General features: G+C 39.9%; 1 protein-coding gene across 6 annotated transcripts in view; it reads right to left on the bottom strand.

The window, feature by feature from the left end:
• kif13a (kinesin family member 13A) overlaps positions 1 to 18,699 on the bottom strand; it is a 273,571-nt gene that overhangs the window by 38,596 nt on the left and 216,276 nt on the right. For all 6 annotated transcript variants that reach the window (XR_010020777.1, XM_063069892.1, XM_063069895.1 and 3 more), the window contains 4 exons: positions 14,663 to 14,762; positions 12,627 to 12,753; positions 9,944 to 9,999; positions 7,532 to 7,656 (listed from right to left, as the gene is read on the bottom strand). Coding sequence is in view for 5 of the 6 variants with exons in the window: in XM_063069892.1 (XP_062925962.1) it covers positions 7,532 to 7,656; positions 9,944 to 9,999; positions 12,627 to 12,753; positions 14,663 to 14,762 (408 nt within the window). In the remaining variant the exon portion in view is untranslated. The remainder of the gene's footprint in view (positions 1 to 7,531; positions 7,657 to 9,943; positions 10,000 to 12,626; positions 12,754 to 14,662; positions 14,763 to 18,699) is intronic.

Raw genomic sequence — 18,699 nt, 5'->3', positions numbered from 1 at the left:
GTGTTTACTGTAGGTGTTCCATGATTCAGCTCCATACAGTAATGTAGGAAGGACAACTGTTCTACAGACTAAAAGTTTTGTTTAGACCTGTAGACTGTAGTCTTCAAGGACTCCTTCCCTGTATCTTGCTTAGGATCCACTAGCACTACTCAGTTGGTGGTTGATCTCTGCGTCAATGTTTGCTTTTGAGGAAAGACTGCTACTAAGGTAGGAAAAGTGATCTAAATCTTCATTGGCTTTTATGGAGGGATGGATAAGTGGCTGATCTGGGACCTGTGTCTTTTTTATATTCAAAACAAGACTCGAGGTGCTACGTGAAAGATACTTTGGCGGTCTTCTTCAAAGAGTGCTGCGGTGGCGCTATCATCCACTTACTGAAGCTCCGTGATAGTGGTGATGCTGACCTTGTTCTTGGCCTTGAACCAATTGAGGTTGGAAAGCCTGTTGTTCATTCTATAATATTTGGGATTCCCTGTAGCAGGTCTTGGCCATTGAGGAGAAGATGGCGGCGCGACACAGCACGCGCGGCTGTTCTGAATGATATCGTATGTGTTAACTACGGGCTGTGCACAATCCTGATTTGATGGAGACAGCCGTGAAAAGCCCAGAGGAACACCTGAAATGCCTGCTTCGCTGCTGCTGCTACTGTGTGATCGAGAATCTCTGGAGGAGAAGGCCCCAAATCCTCGGCTTTGCCTATTGCCTGTTGCTGGGGCTGGGGTCGAAGCGCTCGGCAGAGATGGTGCTCAGTGCTTGGTATCGGAGAGCTGGTCGGAGGTTCGGAGTTTTCGGACGGACTCGGAGTCGGACTGTGGTCGGGTGCTTCCAGGATACTGCATCGGCAAGTTTGCGGCGCTGGAGGTTCACCATCTGCATGAGGTGATGGGACTTCCAAGAGACTTTGAGACTTTTTACTGTGCCCATGGTCTGTTCTTTATCAAATTACAATATTGCTTTGCACTGTTGTAACTATATGTTATAATTATGTGGTTTTTGTCAGTTTTTCCAGTCAGTTTGTCTTGTGTTTCTATGATATCATTCTGGAGAAACATTGTATCATTTCTTAATGCATGCATTACTAAATGACAATAAAAGAGGACTGCGTGTCCTCATAATCCTCAAATAGAGTGGGTGCAATGATGCAGCCCTGTCTGACTCCTGTCTTGACAGTGAAGGGATCTGATTCAGCACCACTATTGCTGAGTACTCTGGCTGACATGCCATCATACAGTAGCAACAACACATAGCCTGATTGAGAGTATGCAAAGCAATGATTATGACATGCTGAGTTAACATTTTAATTATAAAACAGCAAAACACATAAAGGTGTGATGAGAAAGAGACAATAAACAGGAAGCTGAGTAACCACAAGACAAATTTCCACAAGGTCATGGATGTGATGCAGCACAACTAGGAAGCCTTTCATTGAATGGAGAAATAAGCAGTTGAGAAGGCAAGGACAGAAATTAACCTATGAAATAAATAATTGGTGAAAGCATTAATTTCGGGCAATCCCTTCTGAAAACTCAAAATATTCACTGGAGATTAGTTTTTGATTAAACAAGGTCTCTGTTTATTTTAGGGGGTCTTACAAACAGAGGTGGATGCTAAACCTTGAGTTAACGATACAAAATAAATTACATGGAAAAGCAGAGAGAAAGATTAAAGGCTGTGAGGGGAGAGGAAGGAAATGGAAGGGAAATAACAACATGATTCGATCAGCTCCCAAACAAGTGGGCATGGTGAAGGTATTATGTAAGATGCAAGAATACCAGTGAATTACTTGGATTCTATCATCAGTAACTGTCACTTGCATCCCCTGTTTCCCTGAATTATTTTTTTTTAACCTAGCTCTGCTTTCAGAACTGAACTTTCTGGCTAAGAGTAACCTGGAATCCATTGCTGAGGCTCTAACTGTGCCAGACTCGCATGCAAAATAATCAGGTCACACAAGCCCGGAAGGCGGTGACAGGGAACAAAACCCCACCCCAGTCTTGCTGTTTGCTAATGCTGTCAAGCATTTCCATTGGTTTATGAAATATCCCTGACATCCTGAAGTATTCAAGAACTTTAGGAAATATGGAAGTTTCTAACTTGAACAACTATGATAAAAGCTATTGAATGGAATAATTAAAAATATAATTGCAAACTATTTTTAAATGTAAGTTCTTCTCAGGACCTCTCTTCTCACATCCAGAAAATCTCCTTTTTAATGAATGTGGGATGCTGCAGTTGGTCTAACCCAGTGCAGGGTCACTGTGAGGAGGTTTGACCTCGGGAGTCACAGCAAGTTTTTGTTCCACTGCTGGACATCAGAACTTAGTGACAGTGTCATCACCCAAAGGTTGTCTTTAACTTCAGGGAATCTTCAATTGGCTACAAATGGAGGTTAATACCAGCTGTTTGCATTGAACTATAGGCATCTGACATTAAGAGTTAATCCACAAACTATTCTGCATCAATCGGGGCCTGAGAATGGTAATAGATTGGAAAACTACAGAAAGTAGCAGCTTATTTAGATCTGAGTGAAAGTCAAAAGTGGAAATGATACAAAGTTCTGTTGAATACCATGGACCAACCATTTAGTTAAACAAGGTGTATTAGAATACCTTTTCTCATATGGAAAAAGTGAATAAACAAGTTAACCAGACATTCTACCCTAACATAGTCGGTGGACATACTTCAGGCAGGCAAAACTTTGTAGCATATAAAAACAGGCAAGTGCTGTTGCATCAGTTGGCAAGGTCACTTCTGGAGTACTGATTAGGGCTTGGGTCTTTTTTTATTAAGGGGAAAGTTCACTGAGTTGATTCTTAGAGTGAAAAAGTTGTCTGATTTGAAATGTTGAAAGTTTGATCAGATTGGGCCTTTTCTCATTCAAATTTAGAAAAGTGAGATATTATATTATCAAAAGTAAATGGAATATAGCCACTGTGTTATCAACAGTCCATTTCTATTCCTCACCACTTTGTGACCCCTATCTGATGTTATTTTCTTTCTCTGGCGCTTAGCAGGGATGTGGTTAGGGATTCCTAACCATAATAATTGGTATAACATCACAAACTTTCTCCCAAAGTCCATGCAAAAAGTTAGTATCAAACACTGGAGCAGGAACTACGCTAGGTACCTCAAGGCTAAGAAAGTGAAAAAGACAGATTGATTTAACCAGAAAGAATATTAAATTTGTATGTGAATTACAGATGGGTACTAGCCAGTGTGAGTTGAGTGGGAGGAAGTTAAGTAAGGGAGTGAAAAGTGTCAGTGGCAGGACAAGGAAGACGTGAGGAGATGGCATAATGCCACCTGTAATGTGATGGAGTAGCAGAACAAACAATGAGAGGATAAAAAGGACAAGGCAAACTAGATAAGTGGAACGAGAGGAAGTGAGTAAGAATGTGCAGGTGTAGATAGAGCTGGGTGCATGGTAGATGGAAAGCAGTTTCAAAATTTACTAAAAGCTGGAAAGCAAAGTAGCGGCAATTCAGAAAGGCAGTGAGAGGTTTGATCCAGCATCTTGAAATAACTTAATATCAATAAAATGCTTATAAATAGCTTGAGTTTAACAAAGAAATTCAGCATAAAAATCTCAGTAATCCCCATTTTCTTTAAAAGAGAAAAAAGAAGGTTTCGGTGCATTTTTGAGCAATCCAATTCTGGTACCCTTACATACAATTCACATGCTTGGAAGCAGAATTACTTCCTTCAGAGCTTGGTTAACCATTTTTATACAAAGATCTTATTTCAATGCCATGGCACAAGTGTTCAATTCCAATATAAACCAAGAAATTATCTTGTTGCCACATATTCCTGAGATCTGATCTGGATTTATCCATTGTAATTTGTATCACCCAGTTAGTACTGACTATCTCCATGGCTGTGGTTGGCAGGGTAACCCAGAACTCCGTGACAAAGAATGAGCATTTACTGCCGGCAGTGCTGAATTCCACACAGCAGATGCCTACACTAAGGCAATAAAACAAGGCCTAAAGGTTACCACATATTCCAACATTCTAAAAAAATACATGTCATTACAGTAGCTGCTGGACGGACTCAGCGGGTTGAACAACTTCACACAGATGCTGGGTGACCAGCTGAGCTTTTCATCAGATTGCTGATGCTCTACATTCAGGTCACCGCATGGCTGCATTATTACATTAGCAAGATCCGCTTACAGAACACTGGCACTGAATAAACCATTTCTTCTCTTGCTTTAGTTGAAACAAAAACTTAAAAGGAAACAGTTTCATGTTACTAATTTTGTAAATGAAATTAAAAAATGTATTTGCAGGAAATCTGAAATAAAAATCAAGAAAATGCTGTAAAAAGGCGCAGGTAGCAGAGCATTTATGCACATAGAAACAGTTCCCTCATTCAACGTCAGTAAACCCAAAGAGCTGATTATTGACCACAGAAGGAAGAAGCTGGGGGTTTTTGAGCTCAGTTCCAGGAACAGAGGTGGAGAGGGTCAGTAGTTTTAAGTTCCTTGGCATTAACATATCATAAGATCTGTCCTGGGCCCAGCATATCTGTGTCATCACAAAGAAAGCATGATGGTGTCTCTACTTTGTTAGAAGTTGCATAGAAAATGACACCAAAAGTTTTGACAGACTTCTACACACATGGAGACTTCTACACCTGGTATGGAAACATCAATGCTCAGAAACAAAAAAAACTCTACAGAAACTGGTGGATAGAACCCAGTCCTTCACAGATAAAGCCTGCATGGATTGAATACATTTACTTGGGGCCTTCTTATGAAGGGTCTCGACGCGAAACATTGACTGCTTACTCTTTTCCATAGATGCTGCCTGACCTGCCGAGTTCCTCCAGTGTTTGGTGTGTATTACAGACAAAGCCTGTATACACTGAATACACTTGCATGGAGTGCAGCCACAAGAAAGACTGACACCATTCAGGCTATGCCTTCTTCTTCTAGCTACTACAATTGGGTAGGAGGTAGAGAAGCCTTGGGTCCCACACCACCAGTTTCAGGAACAGATATTACGCTACAACCATCAGGCTTCTGAAATGGCATAGATAACTTCATTCACTGCCACTATAAATTGATTCTGCAATCTACACTCACCTTCAAAGACTCTCTACAATTTATGCTGTCAGTATTATTTTTATTTACACAATGGTGTTGTCAATCTTTGTTTGTCTGTGTATAGTTTTCTTGTATAATTCAATTGTTTTACACCTGAGAAAGGAGGTAAACTAGTTATCCGAGGGAGCAGAGAACGTAGGGAAGGGCAATGGGATTTGTAACTGGAATTTCTGTGATGGGTGAAATAATATTACCCTTGAGGGGCAGTTAAGCTCATTTGTTGGACTAATGTCCAGCTGGACAAAACATACTGTACAAGCAATAGAAAAAAGGGCTGTTGGCAAAAAAAAAGGCAAGTTCTGATGCAATCAGAAAAAAAAAGCATGAATTAGTTAGAGCTGGAGAATTTAGTATGGAGTCCTGCATACTACAATGAGCTCAGACAAGTGAGATGTTGTTCCTCTGAAGTACAGTATGTTGCATCTCATTGTAACAATTCAGGAGGACAGAGACTGAAAAACACAAATGGAATGGGAGGGAGGAGATTAGGAGGGTTAACGGCATCTTCAGAAACAGTTCTATTTCTATCTTTAATACCTCTACTTTTCCCTTTCAGGGTTCTTTTGAAGACCCTGACCTGGAGTTACACGCTGACCACGGTTCTTGGTGAGAATGGGACCCACTCTTGGGGTTTCACAACTGGCTGCTGTTTGGCACATCAAGGGCTCGGCCTAAGAGCTCTGCTCGCCTTTGGAGGACCGAGTTTTCGTGGTTCTGGAGATGGGGGATCGGAATTCAGTGTCTGAGAAGAAGACCGGAGTGTCGGGGGAGATGGAAGATCTAAGGCTGTGTGCCCAGAGACCCGAGATCTTTGGGCACAGAGCTTGGAAAAAGCGATGCAAAGGATTTTTAACATCGTAAACCAGCGAGCTGTTTGTTGCGTCTCCCCTCTCGCTGTGAAACGGAGACATCTCTTTCTCCCTTATTAGGGAGAGAGAGAGCCTATGGTATGTCGAATACCGGGTGAACAATGTAGTCTTTGAAGTACTGCAAGACTGTGTCTTTACTGTTGCTTTGCTCACGCTTGAGTGCTCGGTGGTGGGTACCGATGCTTTTTTTTGCTGCTGGGGGGAAGGGGGATCATTGCTTGCTGCTGCTTACACGCAGGAGGGAGGGGAGCTGGGGGGGTACTTTGGGACTCTAAAATTTAACTGTCATTCATTCTTTGGGGGCATTCTTCTAATTTCGTGGATGGTTGCAAAGAAAAAGCATTTCAGGATGTACAAACCCCATTTCCAGAAAAGTTGGAATATTTTCCAAAATGCAATAAAAACAAAAATCCGTGATATGTTGCAGCCATCAAATTCTAAATTTGTGTATATTTACAAAATACAATTAAGTTGGTCAGTAAAAATATTGAAAATCTTTTCTTTGTACTTTTGTCAGTTAAATAAAGGTTCACGTGAAGTAACATATCACAGATCTTTGTTTTTATTGCATTTTGGAAAATATCCCAACTTTTCTGGAAATGGGGTTTGTATATTGTATACATTCCTCTGACATTAAACGAACCTTTGAGAATTGAAGTGGCAGGCAACAAGTTGTTCAGAGTCACTCCTGTGGATTGAGCTCAGCTGATCCACAAAATGATCACCCAGTCAGCGTTCTGTTTTTCAGATATACAGGAGACCAGATTACAAGATTACAAGGCACTCAAGGTGACTCAAGAAACTTAACGAATGATGTTGCTTTTATACTAATATAATTTACACAGCCTCTGTAAGGTAAGGAAAACTGTATCGTTTCGATCTACAGAAAATTTTCAGGGTGATTTCAATCACCAAAAGTGGTCAGTTCTCAGTTTCACAGGAAAGCTGCAGTACTGAAGTCTAAGGAACACTCACAATGTGCTGGAGGAACTCAGCAGGTCAGTCAGCATCAGTTGAAAAGATTAGTCGACGTTTCGGGCCGAAACCCTTCGTCAGGACTGAAGGAAGAACTTTGGGGAGGGTTTGAAGAATGCTGGTAGTTGAAAAAAACAGTACTGAAGTCTATTCTACTCTTTGACTATGTACTGGTTCTATGACAAAATCCATCTCACTCCACTGCTCATATCTGCATTTTATTTTCCTTTTGAGTACCATACTTATCCATTTGTAATAGCAGGCAGATGAGTAAACAGAATACCAGCTGAAGCGTGAACATTATGCTCAAACAGTCAGGAGTATAACACAGGTATAAATATATTTTAATAAATATAAAAAGATTTAATATAATGTTATAATAAATCAAATATATAAATGTGATATTAAACAGATTAACAGTATTGACTTTAAAACTTTTCACAATTTCTAAGGATAAATTAAATGATGCTTAAATAAAGTTAATAAATTGTATGCAAGTGTTAGATAGGGAAGCTCGAGCGATAAATAAGCACTAGAATTCTAGATGGGCTAGAAACATAAATTGACATATGATATGTACCTCGTCTTCACTGTGCTTGATAATAGGCAAATAAAAGAATTGGCTGCCATGTTCCTTTGGTAAAATGGAATTCACTCCCGGTGCATGGGGACCTGTCAGCTGTTCATTTGCACGGAGGTCATCAGCTTAAAAAATACAAACGGGAATGAATAAAAGACCAAAAGAAAAACCTCCAAATCAACCATAACCTACGTCTGCCTGGCCAGTGAGATTAACAATTGGCTTTTACATGCTGACTGGATCTCAGTATCTGCCTCATTCAACCAATTACTCTTGGACTTGCTGAATTTCCTCAAGTCCATAACAAGGCGATGAGACCCACCATGTTGCTTCAGTTCGCGAATCCTTGATCTTAACTGCTCCAACCCCAGAGGTCTTATTTTCAGCTGTTTTACCTCTAAACTGTGGAATACCCTCTCCAGGGACTCCACCTTGTTTTCCATTGCTCCTTAAGATTTAATTCCTTAATCAAGCTTTTGACCAGGCTCGCCTGCTATTTCCTTCTGTTACATGCTGTCAGACTTTTACTGAGAACAATCACAAAGTGCACTGGGACAATTTGTCACATTAAACCTCTAAATAGCTGCAAGAGCTAAACCTGAGTTTGGGTGAAAGTGACCACAGATGAAAGAAGAAACAATCTATTATTAGGACCAATGACCTAGTGTTACTCTATGTTTATGAACAAAAATATAAGGACGTAACTTTTCATACAAGTTTTGTATGTACAGGATAAATTATGTTCATCAGCACCTCATTTTCACTAAATCTGTTGCCACGTTGAAAGCAATACTGGTCTCCAACTTCCACCTGCATTACTCAAAGCAATCTTGTGCAGGTGACAAGAAATGATCTACCTCACCATTCACGGAGAATTTGCCTGTTTTCCCTCAGCACTTTCCTTAGCAGTGCCCTAGAATAAGAATCAGAATTGTCCCAGCAAGGGAAGCAGGTACTCGCTGACCCATCCATTCAGCTCCAGCTCTCCATCACAGCAATTCAGTCAGCCCCATTCTGTGGTTCATTCCACCCAAGCCTCTTGTGTCTCTTCCTAAAGTATCTACCCAGCACCCTTTTTGTAAGTCAAGATTTTAAAAATTGCGTCAGTGGTTCACATTCATGCTGTCATAACAATTTTTATTCAAATCAACTTCAGTTCCACGGTCAATTGTATTATGTGGCATCTCATCAAATGAATTTTGAAAGATCATATACGCATCGAGCCCTTCCTCAGGAAAAATAATTACATCATATGTATGTAATTTACTTGTAAGAAAGCAAAGCTCATTTTTCTTCAATTCCATTGAATTTGTCCAAATGATGACTAATTTTATTTCAGGCAAATTCCCGAACATAGAGCTCCAACCATTTTGTCTCAATTTGCTATGGTTTATCTTCACTTTTCCTTGAAGTTCAAGTTCAAGTTTAATTGTCATTCAACCATACACAGGAATACAGCTAAAATGAAACAGCATTCCTCTGGGGCAAGGTGCAAAACACAATACTAATAGTCACACCAGTACATCCAGCACACCAAGTAATTATACCAGAAAAAACAAAGTTACAAAAAAAATAGATAGCCCAGGACCCTGAGTGTCATGGCCTGCAGACTGATGGTGCATGGGATGTTGTCCTGGAACCATGTTACGGCAAGGACAAGCCGTGTCTTACAATCGTAAGAAAGGCATAAAGGACGAACAGGAAGAGCCCAGTATTTGAAATCCTTCAGTTCTAAGGTGGGTTGGAAGATTCTCCACAACTTAGATCCATAATTCACTCACTGATAGCTTGATTCACATACACCTGTATTTTTATTACCTCCACTTCATTAAATTTTATCCTATCCTGTTCTCAACTATATTCCTCTTTTACGGAGAGTTTGGCAAGACTTGTTGGGAATGACAGGTGCATTGTACTCAATCACCTCTCCAAACATAGATCTTTTTAGTTTATAATCATAGTTCCTGTTTATTATTTGTAGGCATACAGAATCCTCTTATTGATGTCCTTTTATTTTGATTATTTCAGATCATAATTCTATTCTATTTTTATTTAGCTAACTTCCTTTCTGTTCTTTTATTTACACCTGAATTGATTCCACTTTAGCAACCTGACATCCTCCTTTTTGACTGCATGTCACTCTATATCTTTTTTGCCATCCGTCTGTGGAGTTGTGTTTCCGGTAGCCTTACCACTGACCCAGATTGGAATATGCTATAATGTTCTCAAATCCATTTTCCCTCCGAAAGCTGCCAGTCATTCAATTACAGATTTACTTGTCAATCATGTACTCTAGTTTAGCCTCTCCAGATCCATTTGCAGTTGAATAAAATTGCCACTTCCCAAAGTTAAATCCACATGGAATTGCTTTTCTTTTAATGACCTTTGACAAAAATAATAGCAACTACTCACCATTTAAATCAAGGAAGAGTACTGGGATATGAGCTTCCATTCCTGGAGGTGATATCCTGAAAAATACGTTTACTCAGTAAAAAGAAAAATACAGATCAAGATTTAACTTCTATATGTGCAGCTTAAGGGGAAAGTTTATTCTCATCAAAATGAATAGTTAATTGTCATACACTGTGTTCATATAAAGGATTTGCTTGTGAATAAGCCACTTCCAAATGAGGTTACCTTAAGATAGTATCATCTCAAACATCTATCTCCATTACAATGATAAACACAAGAGATTCTACAGATGCCATTACAATGGGTAGTCAAAGTCATGATTACATAAGCATTTTTAAATTATTCTGAACTCCGCAGATTTTAGTGGTTTACCTCAAAGGAAAATGTAAAAGTTTGGAAACATCTTGGTCATTACTCTGTTGTTAAATTTGAGGAAGGACATTCTTGCTATGGAGGGAGTGCAGTGTAAGTTCACAGGGTTAATTCCAGGGATGGCAGGAATGTCATATGTTGAAAGATTGGAGCGTCTGGGCTTGTATACACTGGAACTTAGAAGGATGAGAGGGGATCTGATTGAAACATATAAGATTATTAAGGGATTGGACATGCTAGAGGCAGGAAACATGTTCCCGATGTTGGGGAGTCCAGAACCAGAGGCCGCAGTTTAAGAATAAGGGGTAGACCATTTAGAATGGAGTTGAGGAAAAACTTTTTCACACAGAGGGTTGCAGTTCTGTGGAATGCTCTGCCTCAGAAGGCAGTGGAGGCCAATTCTCTGGATTCTTTCAAGAAAGAGTTAGCTAGAGCTCTTAAAGATAGCAGAGTCAAGGGATATCGGGAGAAGGCAGGAACAGGGTACCGATTGTGGATGATCAGCCATGATCACAGTGAATGGCGGTGCTGGCTCGAAGGGCTGAATGGCCTACTCCTGCACCTATTGTCTATTATCACAGCCTGGTATGGACGTTGTCCTGTCCAAGACCGAAAGAAGCTGCAGAAGATCGTGAACACAGTGCAGCACATCACACAAACCAATCTTCCGTCCTTGGACTCACTTTACACCACATGCTGTTGGAGCAGTGCTGCCAGGATAATCAAGGACACGACCCACCCAGCCAACACACTTTTTGTCCCTCTTCCCTCCAGGAGAAGGCTCAGGAGCTTGAAGACTCATACGGTCAGATTTGGGAACAGCTTCTTTCCAACTGTGATAAGACTGCTGAATGGATCCTGACCCGGACCTGGGCCGTACCCTCCAAATATTTGGACCTGCCTATCGGTTGTTTTGCACTACCTTGCTTTCCATTTTTCTATTTTCTATTTATGATTTACAATTTAAATTTTTAATATTTACTAATTTTTACTATTTTAAATATTTAATATTTGTAATCCAGGGAACGGGAAGCGCAGAATCAAATTTCGCTGTGATGATTGTACGTTCTAGTATCAATTGTTTGGCGACAATGAAGTATAGTCTCAAACAACAGGAATTCTGCAGATGCTGGAAATTCAAGCAACACACATCAAAGTTGTTGGTGAACGCAGCAGGCCAAGCAGCATCTATAGGAAGAGGCGCAGTCGACGTTTCAGGCCGAGACCCTTCGTTAGTCCTGACGAAGGGTCTCGGCCTGAAACGTCGACTGCGCCTCTTCCTATAGATGCTGCTTGGCCTGCTGCGTTCACCAGCAACTTTGATGAAGTATAGTCTATTGTCTCAGGAATTTCCAAATCACCCAGTATTCAAAAGCTGATATCCTGCGCACAACTTACTTCAGAAAATTGCTCTTCAGTTCACTGGAATTGTGCGGTATTCTAATTAATTTATACCTGAAGTATACTAAAAACCATCTCTTGTTTAACTTCCAGTAGATGGAGAATTCTGAATGCACGTCCGTCCTGACTCCAAATACAAATTCAACTTCAAGTTTAATTATCACTCAACCATACACAAATACAGCCAAAATGAAACAGCGTTCCTATGGGGCCAAGGTGCAAAACATACACAGCACAAGGTAGCAGGCACACCTACAGTCACACACACATGTTCCTGAGTGACATGTCCTGCAAAATGACCAACTATTGGCAAATGATCAGGAGATTTCAGTACATCATGCTAATGTTAGAACCTTCAATTCCTGAACCAATATAATAAATTGCCAATCTTGTCAAGATGACAGAAGAAACTCACGATCAGCCGAGTTCTCCACAAATAATCTTACAATTTTGTTGCACACTGCACCTCTGAAAATGTACTTGTTAATCAGCAGTTTAAGAACAGGTATTAATTGGTCTCTTGGAATGAATACTATATGGCATTAATAGATAAAGATAGAAAGGGAAAAGCTATTGAAGCAAGGCAAGCAAAATATCTGAAAACATTTATTAGCGTTGATGATACAGTATTTCACTCAGATTTTGCAAGAACTTAGTTGGAGAACCTATCATGTTCAGAAGAATTTCAAATATGTGTAAAATCTAGTTTTTGGTATACAGACTGACAATGGTAATGATGTTTGAGACTACATCGTGTTAAGAGACTACATCATGTTCACATGCAGTAAGCAACTTACTGTATGTGAACACAGTTAATCATAATGGACTATCCACAGAAAAATGTATTCTCTCTACAACTTATAAATAGCTTCAAAACAAGTCAATAATTTGATGTAGGTGTTATACTGACCAGTCTGCTGGGGCTCCTGGAATTCCACTGCCTGGGGCAGGAACAAGCACAGCGTTTCTCTCCTCTGTGAGTCCTACCCATTGCTCCACCAGTCTCGCTTCTCTCTCTACATCATCTTCTGTTTTTTCTACACACAGGACCACAAATCAAAATCAACCAATATTTATTTTTCAAAGATAGAATAGTTCCACAAAATTGAGCATACCCTAATCTGTAAATGCTAATACTGTGGCAGACAGCAGCTGGTACATCTTAAACAAATGTTCTGTGAGTGAATTACTATAATCTAAATTGGACTTGTATAAAGCCAATTAAAACCATCTTACTTAACAAGGCCAATGAGGTTGCAGAGTTGGTTTTAAAATGATTGAAAAGGTCCAAGGATGGATAGCTAACAATGAAGATATTTATATTACTTTATAAATTAAGCATTTAGGTTAACAGTATGCTTGTAAAGTTGCTAAATAGTTGCTGACAATTGGATATGCTTCGGAAATCACAAATAAAAATGAAGAAAGGCAAAAAAAAGAATTTCTTAAACAGTTTGTAAAAATTATTAAATGAGAAAAGTTAGCAAGTAAACATGGATCCCCTAAATTCAGAGTTAGAAAAATTACAATGGAAAATAGGGAAGTGGTTTTAATTTTTTTCTTATTCTGTCTCTGTGGAAGCATACCAGAACTAGTGGGGACAGCAATGTTCTAAGCAGCATGAAAGACATAAAACAATTAAGTGTAACAAAATAGAGGAGTTAATGAAACTATAAGCTGATTTATCACTTGGATGTGATATTTTATATTTTTCAATTTTGGAAAGAGTGACTGCAGAAATAGTCAAGGCATTGATGGCAATCTTCTAAAATTGCTCAGTTCTGAAAGGATCATAGCAGAATGTGAGTAAGTTAAGTGCAATAGCAGTATTAGAGAAATGAGGAATAAAGGACCAGTTAGTTTCATACCAGTTACTAGGAAAATGCTAAAATCCATTTGAGAAACCTCAAAATGGACCAGAAAATCAGAACATGATTTAATGAGAATATACTTTTCTGAAAGAGTATGTGGCATTTGCCACATTGACAAATCTTTTGATGACGTAAGTTTCAGGGTTGAAGAGATGCAAAAAAATTAGCCAGGAAGAGAATCTTGATTAGGAAAAAATAATAAAAGTAATAATTGGGCAATTTCAGATTGCCAAGAAGCAAGACTGGATCTTCAGCAATGTACAGTGTATATTAATTTGTTAATGCACTTTATCTATACATGCTGGCCACATCAAGCTGGTTGGAAACAAACAGCAAGGTTGATGTTGAGCATCTGTAAGGATGTACTGACAGCAATAATATATAGACAAGGTGATAGCAGATGGAAGTGAAATTTTCTTTTGGCAGGAAGAGCAGAAACACAAACTATGTGTTTTAAGTTATGAGCAACTAATAAATACTAGTATTTAGGGGTATCTGGGTATTTTTATATACTATAAAGATAACATGCAAATACAGTACAAGAGGCAATGAAACATTATGTTGGTCTTAATTGCAAAGAGGTTTAAATACAAATTCCAAGGTTATTCAGCATTTGTAGAGGAGATTAGTGAGATCACAACTGTTACTCTGGTCTCCTTAACCAATCATTAGATAAGAGGTTGTCATTTTGGTATTTCAAAGATTGAGATTTCATTGAGGTGTACAAGATTGTAAAAGGGCTGATGAAGGTCTTGGCCGGAAATGTCGACTGTATTTTCTTTTCCATAGCTGCTGCCCAGCCAGCTGAGTTTTACTTTCAGATGGAGAGCCACTTCCTCTAGCTGTATAGCCCTAAATCTAAGCAGAACCCCTCTGGGTAAGTGGATAACTGTTTAGGACTGAAGAGATTCTACACAAAGAATTCTATTAAATTCTTTATTCCAGGTAGACCTGTGTTTAGGATATTCAAGTTGGGATGGACAGTTTTTTTTACTGGAGTTTACTCTGAAACTCCCATCTCTGAAATAACGATCAGGCACATGTGCCTGAACATTATTTACTGAAGCACACATACCCTGTTTGTTGATTATTTTCTGAATTTGTTCATCTAAATATTCCCGACGTTTCATCAATGCATCAGACCATCTCTCGCGCACTTCATTCAGATCTTCCTCCTGAACAATTACAAGGATTGAGACATAAGCCAATGCAATGAGTGCTCTTTCTTGTGAAGAGAACACTACAGGATACATCAAATGTGGTGCCACTGAACAGTTCTACAACAGGTTACAGGAAGCTTGCAGCCTTTCTTGCAACAACCTTTTTTTTTATTGCATGGGCTGGAAAAGCCACTCTAAACATTCCCACTTTACATCTTGAGTATAGTAGGCAATGTGTCTTTTCATTCATGCCAGTATTTCCATGATTGTAATAGATTAGTCCTTACTCTTAATAATTTCTCCTGTGGCTCCTCCCACTTCCTCCAAACTAAAGGTGTAGCTATGGGCACCTGTATGGGTCCCAGCTATGCCTGCCTTTTTGTTGGCTTTGTGGAACAATCTATGTTCCAAACCTATTCTGGTATCTGTCCCCCACTTTTCCTTCGCTACATCGACGACTGTATTGGCACTACTTCCTGCACGCATGCTGAGCTTGTTGACTTGATTAGCTTTGTCTCCAACTTTCACCCTGCCCTCAAGTTTACCTGGTCCATTTCCGACACCTCCCTCCCCTTTCTAGATCTTTCTGTCTCTATCTCTGGAGACAGCTTATCCACTGATGTCTACTATAAGCCTACTGACTCTCACAGCTATCTGGACTATTCCTCTTCTCACCCTGTCTCTTGCAAAAATGCCATCCCCGTCTCGCAATTCCTCCGTCTCCGCCGCATCTGCTCTCAGGATGAGGCTTTTCATTCCAGGACGAGGGAGATGTCCTTTTTTAAAGAGAGGGACTTCCCTTCCTCCACCATCAACTCTGCTCTCAAACGTATCTCCCCCATTTCACGCACATCTGTTCTCACTCCATCCTCCCGCCACCCCACTAGGAAAAGGGTTCCTCTTGTCCTCACCTACCACCCCATCAGCCTCTGGGTCCAACAAATTATTCTCCGTAACTTCCGCCACCTCCAACGGGATCCCACCACTAAGCACATCTTTCCCTCCCCCCCCCGCTTCCCACAGGGATCGCTCCCTACGCGAGTCCCTTGTCCATTCGTCCCCAACATCCCTCCCCACTGATCTCCCTCCTGGCACTTATCCTTGTAAGCGGAACAAGTGCTACACATGCCTTTACACTTCCTCCCTCACTACCATTCAAGGCCCCAGACAGTCCTTCCAGGTGAGGGAAAACTTCACCTGTGAGTCGGCTGGGGTGATATACTGCGTCCAGTACTCCCGATCTGGCCTTCTATATATTGGCGAGACCTGACGCAGACTGGGATATCGTTTTGCTGAACACCTACGCTCTGTCCGCCAGAGAAAGCAGGATCTCCCAGTGAGCACACATTTTAATTCCACGTCCCATTCCCATTCTGATATGTCTATCCAAGATGAAGCCACACTCAGGTTTGAGGAACAACACCTTATATTCCATCTGGGTAGCCGCCAACCTGATGGCATGAACACTGACTTCTCTAATGTCCGCTAATGCCCCACCTCCCTCTCGTACCCCATCCATTATTTATTTATATACACACATTCTTTCTCTCTCTCTCTCCTTTTATTTCCTCTGTCCCTCTCACTATACCCCTTGCCCATCCTCTGGGCTTTTTCCCCCCCTCCCCCTTCTCTTTCTCCCTGGGCCTCCTGTCCCATGATCCTCTCATATCCCCTTTGCCGATCAACTGTCCAGCTCTTGGTTCCATCCCTCCCCCTCCTGTCTTCTCCTATCATTTGGGATCTCCCCCTCCCCCTCCCACTTTCAAATCTCTTACTATCTCTTCCTTCAGTTAGTCCTGACGAAGGGTCTCGGCCCGAAATGTCGACTATACTTCTTCCTAGAGATGCTGCCTGGCCTGCTGCGTTCACCAGCAACTGTGATGTGTGTGGCTTGAAATTCCAGCATCTGCAGACTTCCTCGTGTTCCCAATATCAATCAAGAAACTCTACCTTATTTGGTACTCTGCCCCAAGTGGGGAAGGTATGATTTAATTATGAACTTAGTGAATACCCGCTCGTTGTATAAACCCCACTTCATATTCATGTACAAGAGAAAATTGCAAAATGCTGGAAATCCAAGCACACACACAAAATGCTGGAGGAACTCAGCAGGCCAGGCAGCATCTATGGGAAAAAGTACAGTCGGCGTTTCCTGCTGAAGGGTTTTGGCCCGAAACGTTGACTGTACTTTTTTCCATAGATGCAGCCTGGCCTGCTGAGTTCCTCCAGCATTTTGTGTGTGTTGTTCATATTCATGCAGACAGTCAAATATGTACAGGTAAGTCCTCGTCAAGCTCGGTTGATAAGCATCAAGCTTGGGAATCCTGACCAATTTATGTTATTTCCCCAACTCAATAGCCCCAAGACCAATTATAATCTTCTATCTGTAATCCACAAATTCAACATAGTTGGGTACTGTAGCAGAGAACTTCCAGGTTTATACACATCTGCTCGGGTGTCATACATTTGACAACATCTGGAAAAATCTGCAATCCATGATCAAAAATAAATTTAAGAGAGCAATTCAGAAACAAAAAGAAATTAGTAACAATTGTAAAACTGTACAGTGACACTGTATTGTTGAAGGTTTTGGCCGTTGAGCATTTACACTGTATCTGATAACATAACTGAGAATGACAAGTCTTTGTAATGGTTAAGAAATGGATGAGGCTTTTTACATGAAAGTTCATTTGCTTTCAAATACCCCATGCAATGGTTTCATGCATTCATGCTTTGGCATGGAACTTACAATACCAGCAGCTTAATGCTCACTACTGTTGCAAGTAGCAGAGAGGAAGCCCTTCAAAGTGTTAGTAAATGCAGGAATTGAAATACTCAATGACCACCATTTGTGATAACTGGATTTGCTATTTGCAAGTGCAATTAGATTCATGCAATGTTCTCGAGGAAGTTAAAGAGGTCAGTTTTTCTATAAGCAAATGTAAAGTTTACATTTGCATCCTGTAAATGGAAAGGCACTAACTAGTTTTTAATTTTATTTTTTAAAAAAACATCACAAATAATGAGTTTTCTTTGCAAATACTTCAAAGTTCAATTGGAAAGATACTTCTGCTGGGCTTTTGTTAGGAGAGGGGGAACTCCAGTCAATTAAATGAACTTGCATTATCAATTGGATCAATTTTCATACTTTGGCTCAATTTTTTTCATTTCAATTGCTGTTTTAACTCTCAATACAGTATTTCAAACCCTGCTTTAGTAAATATAGGTAAAATGGAGTTGGAGCAAATCACTTTCTACCTGTATTTTTCTTAAGCGACAAAGAAAAATCTTTTTTTTTGTTACCTCAAACAAACATAAAATGGACAATAGCCATTACTCCGGGTTAAACTTAATTCAAACTGAGATTATTCCTGTACATCTTAATCTAGCATTCAAAATAATTTCCTTTTCATTTGGAAGAATAATAGAGATTTTATCACCAAAATTATTAGGCCTAATTCACTTTTTGTTTGTAGCTTTTTGTAACTCAAATACTAGCCACACTACTGGAATCATATTCATAGATTCACATTCATATTTAAAGGTGGTTCAGTCTAAGTAACTCAATCTAAATCTAATTCTTAGATCTGCAGCTGAGATCTCAGACTTATTAATACTTTATTGTTACATTTCCTTACAAGCTCTTCATGTTTTCAATCTTCATTTCTTTCAATTTATATATTTTTAAAAATTTCCTTAAGTAAATCTAACTTTACAGTGTACAAACTTATTTCAATGTTATGTCGAAGATGGTACATACGGGATCAGAAATGATGTCAATGTATTATTAATTCAATCCTATGTTCACAGTAAATTTGAATTAAAATTTGCTTGTTACTGCTTCAGTACTGGGAAAAATAAGTGGGGAAGTCTTAGGGATAGAGTAGAGGTGGTGTCCGGTGTCTTAAAAGGTACAAAGGTATCGACAAATTTCCAGGGCCTTCTCGTGTAT

The sequence above is a fragment of the Mobula hypostoma genome, chromosome 17 (assembly GCF_963921235.1).
Source record: "Mobula hypostoma chromosome 17, sMobHyp1.1, whole genome shotgun sequence".
NCBI classification, from domain to species: Eukaryota; Metazoa; Chordata; class Chondrichthyes; order Myliobatiformes; family Myliobatidae; genus Mobula; species Mobula hypostoma.
The sequence above is the reverse complement of the archived record's forward strand: the minus strand, read 5'-3'. Positions and strand labels throughout refer to the sequence as shown.